General features: G+C 48.9%; 1 protein-coding gene and 1 non-coding gene across 2 annotated transcripts in view; both read right to left on the minus strand.

Moving 5' to 3' along the window:
* Nucleotides 1–3,207, minus strand: part of TRRAP (transformation/transcription domain associated protein) — a 90,637-nt gene extending 87,430 nt beyond the window's left edge. Inside the window, 3 exon segments of the mRNA XM_070362803.1 lie at nt 273–322; nt 740–900; nt 3,047–3,207. Coding sequence (XP_070218904.1) covers nt 273–322; nt 740–839 — 150 coding nt within the window. The 5' untranslated portion in view covers nt 840–900; nt 3,047–3,207.
* LOC138985682 (small nucleolar RNA ZL1) lies at nt 406–611 on the minus strand. Its single transcript, XR_011462723.1, has one exon. It is a non-coding gene; the product is annotated as a small nucleolar RNA ZL1 (small nucleolar RNA).
* Nucleotides 3,208–8,980: the final 5,773 nt, after the last annotated feature.

The raw sequence follows: 8,980 nt of genomic DNA on the forward strand, positions 1-8,980 counted from the left end.
AGAAGAGGTATACGGTATTTGAAAAGTGAAAACAAGGCCAAATACCTAAACAAAACAACATTCCTCAACACTGTTTGGGACTCACTATCACTAGTGTGAAGACAATGGACAATACTGTACAGATTTTCAAATTTCAATTTTGAAATACAACACATTACATTAACAAAGAATATAACTTTTAGGTGACTAGTGAAAAGACTTAACAAGGGAACTGTAGGAAAGCACATGTATTTATCTCAAAATGAAAAGGTATAAAAATATAAAGCTCATACCTCGAAGTTTTCACTAACTTCCTGCATCATTTTTAACTTTGTTTCATCAGCTGTAAATAACAAAACAAATGATCAGGTAATTGAAATTATGTTAAGGGTGTTCCTAAAAATTACTGGATTTAATAATTTAAGAGAAGCAATCAGATCTTATCAGTTTAACTGTCATGGTCCAAAAGGAGGCACATAACTAGTTCCCTACAACCAGTCGCACGCATTCGTACTCCCAGACACACGTGTGCATGCACAGACAAGGAAACACACACACACACACACACACACACACGCACGCGCGCGCCTCTTTGGAGCTCCAGCTAGTAATGCTCATCACTTTGCTTCTCCACAAGGCAGAGAAAGGGGAAGTTCGGATAAAAGTTAACGTGACTACTTCTCTGAGTGTGGGCATCACCTAAACGGAGATGAAGCTGTCACATCAACACATTTCTTAATGACAAAGAGGATCAACTCACGTGTGTTTACATCCGTGAGAGCTGCCACAAACTGAAGATATTTTTTCATCAGAGTGGTTTGGTCAACCACCGTGGCCCCTTGTGTTGCAACAAATGCCATTTTTCTTTTGAGTTAGTTTGTTTCTCAAGAGAAAAGTATCATGTCCATGAGTTCGCCCAGCCTACAAAAAGAAGCACATGATTAGCTAACTTATTGAGGGCATAAATTCACAGTCTCCAGGAAAATCTTACCTAAATGCCTGTATTAATCTAAATACTTTGCCATTAATTCAGAAAACAACATGACTCCCTCTGCTTTTTTTGGAAAGTAAAAGTCCATTCTATTCATTTCTAAACACGACTTTTATACACAGATCCTTTTCTTTCCTAGAGTATGTCCATCTTTTCCTGGGCAAGGGGTCAGCAAAACCTCTGGAAAGAGCCAGATAGTAAATATTTTGGATTCTGTGCTCTGTCACAACTCTTGAGTTCTGCTATAGCCACAAAACAGCCACAGACAACTTACAAATAAATGAGCATGGCTGTAACTCATAAACCTTGACTTATGGACACTGAAATTTGAATTTCACTTTAATTGTACCATGAGACATTATTCCTCTTTTGATGCCCCTCCAACTATTAAAAAAAAAGAAACTGTAAAAACCATTTTCAGTTTTTGTGCTGTATAAGAGTAGCCACCAGGCTGGATGCGGCCGGCTGACTGTGGTTGGACCCTCTCTGCACTGGGTGACCGAACTTCACTGTGCACTAAAATCAGCAGTACCAAAGGTGACTCCCAAGCACCAGGCAGAGACGAGCCCTGGGAAGCTGTAAATTTTGTTCCCACCTGGGCACACATCAGGCACTCAGGAAACACTCCTGGGATGAATGCACAGGTACTTCCAAAAACCATCTCAGTGAGTTGGAAACAGGTGTGGATGACCACACTTTAAGCACTGCAACTCCAGGTGGAAAAACAAGAGACCTGGTTCCTGTACTAAGACCCCTTACTAAGAGAACCTGGTCCAGCTGTTTATCCATCCTCCCTGCGTGAATACCCGGCTCGTTTCACTCTGCACGAAGGAGCAGTTTCAGGACTCGATTTTCTTTCTTCCTTCAACAAACACACCACCGAACTCCTCTGCAGGCCCTTCCACGGCCCTGCCTCCGGGCTTAAGCTTCCCTGCAGCTCCCACTTCTGCGCCCCTCAAGCGATGGGGACCACCCCCCCGCCCCCGGAGACCAAGAGAGAGCCCTTCCGGCCCGCCGGCTCCAGGCAGGAGAAGGCACTAAACGGAACCAAATGGAGGGAATCCCGCCGGCCGCGCTAGACGAGACCCGACTTCGGGCTTCCCTCCCCACCTCGAACCCCAACCCCGGGGGGACCCGAGACTCGGGGTCACGGCCTCCCCTTGCCCAAGAAACTTCGGGGAACGGGGGGAGGCGTGCCTAAACTTTTTAAAAGGCTCGAATCCCACCCCCCCGCCTTTTTTACCGAAAGCATCAAACTCTCCCATTTCCCGGGACCCCGAAGGGCCAGGCTCGCTCTCTGCCCGGGCCCAGAGTTGGGGGGCGCCCCTGAGGGGAAGACCTCCCATCTCCGCCTTGAGGGTCGGAGAGCAGCTCCAAGAGCCGGAGGCCGAGCGTCCGAGCCTGGCTTGGGTCCCGCCGCCGCGTCCCGCCCACGTTCGGGGCTGGGGGTCGGAGTGGGGGTGTTTCGGGGTGTGGGGGGGACCCCCCGAGACGCCGCCGCCGCGCCTGCTCGCGACAAACGGCCCCGCCCCGCCGGGCCAGAAGGGGCGCTGTCGACGCCGCTACCTTCGCTCCGTGCGCCCGGCTGGGGCGAGCCAGGCGCCTGCGTGCAGGCCGAGAGCGGCCCGGCCGGCCCGGGGGTGCAGGGAGGACACGGGGACCCCCAAGCCCGCCCTCCTATCGCCCCGGCCTCAAACGGCCCGCGGCTCCGCTCCGTGGGTCGCCGGCCCCGGACGCCCGGTGCCCGCCTCCCAGCGCCGGGCTACGGCGGGCGCCGAGGGCCAATCCCCGCGCCGCTCGCCCTCCGCCGTCCCGCGCTCTGCCCGCCCCGCTCCCCGGCCGGCCACGCCGCCCGGCCTGAGCCCCGGCGTTGGGGGGTAGGGGGTGCGGGAGGACTCCAAGGGCGCTCGGAGCCTCTCTCCGTCGCTCCGCGGGCCGCCGCGCCCGCAGAGGCCTCCTCACGCCCGGGCCCCGCCGGAGCCGCCGTCGCCGCCGCCGCCGTCGCCGCCGCGCGCGCGCCTCCCGGGGCAGTTCCGCTGCCCTCTGGCGCAGCCCCGCCCTGGTCCCCGCACTTACCCCGACCTCGGCGGCCGGCCGCCCGCAGAGGCCCCCGGCCGAGTCCCAGTCTCCGTCGCGCTGCACGGCGCGCAGTCCCGCCCCCGCTTAAAGCCGCTGCGCCGGCCGCCCGAGGACTAGGCCCGGGCGCACCGCCCTCCAGTGGGTGCGGCCTGGGCGGGCGGCGGGAGCGGGGAGGGGCGTCACGCCCGGGTGGGCTCGGCCCGGCGCTTTTAAGCCTGCGTCCGCTGGGGCGGGGCTGCCGGCCCGGGAGGGAGGGGCAGGCAGGTGACCGGCGTCTCTGGGCTCTTTCTGTCCTGAATGTCTTCTCCGGAGCCAGGAAGCTGGGGAGGAGGGACGCTTGCCGGGGGCGCTGCAGCGAGGGCGGTGGGGGCACCCTTAGCAGGCGGCGGACGGGCCCGGGAAGAGGCCACCTCCAACGTAGCAGGCTGGGCGGGGTTTTCTCCTTCGCCGGCGTCCTGGGGGTCCTTCTGAGTCCGGGGAGGGGGAGGAGGTAAGGAGGGTCTTTGGGAAGGACGAAGGCTGAGGACGGACGGAAACCCTGGAAACATAGGGCAGCCCAGGTGTTCTGCCTGGAGGTGGCCGGCCTGGTCAGTTGCTGCAGCTCCATCACCCTGAGGCTAGAACGCAGACCTTGGACCAGAGCAATGATGACAGGGAGTGAAGGCCCTGATGCCCTGGCGCCCTGGCGTGGGCTGGACCTAAAGGTCCTGGAAGAGAAATGTACTGTCGGATCTCACCTATGGACTCCCATGTTTGAGAGTGGTTGAATGATGAGCTATTCCTGGAAACCTGTGGTTAGCATGTTAGATGGACAGAACGCCAAGTGATGACCTGACCGACCTCCACCTGCTCCATGACCTGGCTCCATCTCCTTTTTTTGACAGTACTTCCCCATGACCCCCAACGCCCTCCCCCCCATCATCATTAACTCACCAAAATCTTTGTGTTCCCTTCTCAGACGGATACATTTCACACCTGGTAATAAATAGAGCTTGCAATTCCTGTAAGATATCCTATTCACAGACATGCTTCTTGCTTTTGTTTAATGTTGCCTTTCAAGAACAAGCCTCAGCTGAAGCGCCTGGGATTGTAAATAGATGCATTTGTACTTAGTGCCAATTATTTCTGCCCCGGGGGGAGGGGGCGTAAATCAAGAAAGAAGCAGCTGTAGACAAATCCTTTGATAAGTTTCAGTTTAATTGCATTTGATAAAGACCTAGAGTTAGGTCAGTGATAACATTGGCGGAATTCCTACACTTTCCCATGGCCTTAGCTTCTCCTTTAAAAGTACCCATCATGCTGCTATGATTTTTGCCTGTTTTCTTGTCTGTCTCCTGAATTAGCAGTTGGGGACAGTGTCAACTTCATCTCTATCATATATTAATAACTTATACCCCTCCTCTGCTTAAAACCCTCCAAAGGGTAACCGTTTCAGCTTATCCTCAGCCCCTGGCCCTGTGCACCTTCCAACCTTATTCTTCATGTTCCAGCCACAATGGCCTTGCTGTGCACCCTGCCCACTTAGGACCTTGGCAGCTGATTCTTCTGCCTGAAATATTCTTCCCTCAAAGGCATAAAGCAGGCTGCTTGTCATCCTTGATGAGCTCAAATGTCATCTCCTCAGAGAGGCGAAAGGCCCAATAAGAAAACCATCACACACCCCCTCCCCCCCGCAATCTCTCATTATACTGGAATTTTCCTTATAATCTGAAATTTCTTATTTACTCATTTATCATCTGTTTTTCCCTCCTAGACGGAAAGCTCCCTTCTTGTCTTTCTTTACCAATGTATTCCTATTGCCCATTGGATGTTGTCTTAGTCTCCTTAAGCTGCCACTACAAACCATCACAGACTGGGTGGCTTACCCAACAGAACTTTATTTCTCATAGTTCTGGCAACTGAGAAGTTCAAGATCAAGGTGCCACCAAGGTAGATTTCATTCTGAGGCCTCTTCTCTTGGCTTGTGGTGGCATCATCTCACTGTGTGCTCTCTCAAGAGATCAATCTCTGGTGTTTGTTCCTCTTCTTATAAGGATACTAATCATATTGGATTAGGCCCCCACCCTTATGACCGCATTTAGCCTTAATTGCTTCTTTTTTTTTTTTTTTTTTTTTTTTAGATTTTCCAGATTTAGGCAAGGAGGGTGCATGAAATAAGATGGACAAAATGTTTACAATCACTGAAACTTGGTAATGATATATGGGGGTTCATTATACTATCTCTCTACTTTTGTGTATGCTGATATTTTTTTTTTTTGTCTCTGCTGTGCTTTTTTTTTTTTTTTTTTTGCACATTTTTAATTTTTAATGTCAAGCTTAAAGAAAAGTTCCAAAAATAATACAAATAATATCCATATAACCTCTGCCCAGATTTTTCACTTGTTCTTATCATTTCACCCCATTTCTTTATTATTTGTCTGCTCCCACCCAAAAAGTTTTTTTCTAAACTCTTGGAAGGCCTGCTGCAGATATCATGGTTTTATTCCCATGAAGTATCCCACATACTTCAGTACATATTTCTGAATTTCCTAAGAATAGGGATATTCGGTTAATAACTGTAATAGTACAGTTGTCAGCTTCAGTAATTTAACATGGATAAAATACTTTTATTAAATCTACTGTCTGTATTCTAATACTGTTAACTGACCCTCAGTGTCCTTTTTAGCACTTTTTCCTTCTAGTACAAGATCTAGTCCAGGATCAGATATTGCATTTCATTGTCATGTTGATAAAGTCTCTTTTAATCTGGAACACTTTTACAGCCTTTCTTTGTTTTTTATGATATTGTCATTGTTAAAGAATACTGCCCCTACTTTGTTTTTTTTTTTTTTTTTTGACAGCTTTAATTTTTCAGCACTTTATTTTTTTTTTTATTTGATAAATTTAACGCCTTTTATTGCCATACCTCATTTTACTGTGCTTTGCTTTAGTGAGCTTTATAGATACATGTTTTTTTTTTTTTTTTTTTTTTTTTCTGTTAATTTTCTGTTTAGTTGATCTATCCATAAGTGTGAGTGGGGTATTAAAGTCTCCCACTATTATTGTGTTATTGTTAATTTCTCCTTTCATACTTGTTAGGATTTGTCTTACATACTGGTGCTCCCATGTTGGGTGGATATATATTTATAATTGTTATATCTTCTTCTTGGATTGATCCTTTGATCATTATGTAGTGACCTTCTTTGTCTCTTTTCACAGCCTTTGTTTTAAAGTCTAATTTATCTGATACGAGTATTGTGACTCCTGCTTTCTTTTGGTCCCAATTTGCATGGAAAATCTTTTTCCAGCCCTTCACTTTCAGTCTGTATGTGTCCCCTGTTTTGAGGTGGGTCTCTTGTAGACAACATATGTAGGGGTCTTGTTTTTGTATCCATTCAGCTTTAATTGCTTCTTTAAAGGTGCTGTCTCCAAATACAGTCACTTTGGGGGCTACGCCTTGACATATGAATTTCTCAAGGGATACAATTCAGAACATAATCAAATGTATAAATTTGTACCCTGTATGAACCCATAGGGCAGGATCAGCTGGGACACTACAGAGAATACAGGGAGCCCCAAAATATTCAGTCAGGTGGGCACGAGCAGTCTGCAGAAGTGGTCCCTGCATGGAGTGGGTCAGGGCCTCAGCCTGACTTTTTGAGAGTCACCAAGAACCCACTCTTCCTCTCTCTCCCTCCCTGATTACCTTTGCCTCACCTGTTGGGCTGGCCCTAAGGGTCCCACCCCTATGAAGAACCTTTCCCCCTGATGAATCAATAAATCCTCCCTAGGTCTCGTGTGAGTTTCAACAGGGTGACTGGGTGTGCTGAGGTCAAAAAATTCCAACAGACAATCTGGCAGAGTGGAGGTCTAGGCCTGGAATCATGGTGAATTCAACAAAGAGATCACCCTGAACTCCCTTTTGCCCCCTCCACACTACCATAGGATTTAACCCCAAAAGCCTCTCCAGAGCTGATCTGGGGTGACTTATCAGATCAGGGGCCCCCACTTCCCGCAGTTACATTTCCAGCGAAGGACAATGAGGATTTGTGGTAGGAAGATGAACACGATGGCTGCTGCCCTTCTGTTACCAAAGGGAAGTCTAATTATACTATTTTGCTAGGGCCAACAGACCAAAACACCTGCTTTAGAAAAATTTTCAGCAACAAGAATGTACCTCAAGACAGGTGCGGGGGGCGTCGCTGTGGTCCAGTGGTTAAGAATCTGCCTTGCAATGCAGGGGGCGTGGTTCCATCCCTGGTGCAGGAAGATCCCACATGCCTGGGCAACTAAGCCCACGCGCCACAACTTCTGAGCCTGCCTGCTGTAACCACGGAAGCCTGTGCGCCTAGAGCCCATGCTGTGCAGCAAGAGAAGCACCGCACTGAGAAGCCTGTGCACAGCAACTGGAGACTAGCTCCCGCTCGCCACAAGAGATAAGGCCGCGCAGCAATGAAGACCCAGCACAGCCAAAAAGAAAGAAATAAATATCAAAATAACACTTCAAAAAAGACAGGTGCTGTGAGAGCCCAGAAGAAGGAAGGTTTCCGGCAGAGGTGATACATGTGAGAAATTAGACAAAGAAGACTCAGATCAACATCAGCTTCAGGGTGGCCTTTCCAAGTGGTTTCTGCGATTCTGGCTGCTGTAAAGTTACCCGATGTAATGTTACACATTTTTAAAAGTAATAAATGGGGATTTCCCTGGTGGTCCAGTGGCTAAGGCTCCATGCTCCCAAAGCAGGGGGCCAGGGGTTCGATCCCTGGTCAGGGAAGTAGATCCCACATGCTGCAACTAAGACCTAACATGGTCAAAGAAATAAATAAAAACAAATATTATAAAAAAAAAATAAAAGTAATAAATGTTCTTATTCTTTTCATACAGTTAGTAAATTTTATTTTTTTAAAGAACGTGTTTGTCAGTTTAATTTTTTTTTAATTAAAAAAAATTGTATTTGGCTACACCACGGCATGTGGGTTCTTCAGTTGCAGCATGCAAACCCTTAGTTGAGGCATGTGGGATCGAGTTCCCTGACCAGGGGTCAAACCCGGGCCTCCGGAGCTTGGAGTTTTAGGCATTGGACCACCAAGGAAGTTCGGCAGTTAGTACATTTTAAAAGCCACTAACAGCCAGACTTTTGAATCATGTGAAATAGTTAAATATTTGAAACAATTTATAACCTTAACAGATTCTTTTCTTCTCAAGCACAATGTTCTTCTCAATTCCGGGTGGACAAGCAAAATTCTCCCAATTCCTTAAGCACTTCTCATGACGACAGCCAGCACTGATTGAGCACTTAACTACGTCCAAGTACAGACTTCCTTTGTGGCTCAGTGGTAAAGAATCCACCTGCCAACGCAGGAGAGGAAGGTTAGATCTCTGGGATGGGACGATCCTCTGGAGAAGGAAATGGCAACCCAGTATTTTTGCCTGGGAAACCCAAACCCACTCCAGTATTTTTGCCTGGGAAATCCCATGGACAGAGGAGCCAGGTGGGCTATAGTCCGTGGGGCTGCAAAGAGTCACATGTGACTTGGCGACCAAACAACAGCAAATGTCCATGCACTGCTCTGTGTGTTCACTCGTTTTACCCTTACTGCAGTCTCATGGGGTCTTATTTTTCTTAAAGAAAACTGAATTGAGGCACCAGGACAGTTATGTGACTTTCTCAAGGTCACAGAGCTCTCAGGGAGAATGCAAAGTCTACTGGTATCTGTCCCCATGATGGTGACTGATCCCATCAGTGAGTGACATCTGTCTAGCACTTTTAACTTTCTTAAGGGGACTCACTCAAATCTGTCCCCCCCACCCCCTGGGGACCCCGCAGCTACTCCCCTGGTCCCACCCAACTCCCTCTCTCTGGGTGGGCTCTTTTGCCAAGGATGAGGGAGAGGCCCAGCTGGGACCAGGATTCGGGCTGCGGGTGTCCAGCCTTTAAGGTCAGCCAGACTG

Source organism: Bos mutus, chromosome 25, assembly GCF_027580195.1.
Source record: "Bos mutus isolate GX-2022 chromosome 25, NWIPB_WYAK_1.1, whole genome shotgun sequence".
NCBI classification, from domain to species: Eukaryota; Metazoa; Chordata; class Mammalia; order Artiodactyla; family Bovidae; genus Bos; species Bos mutus.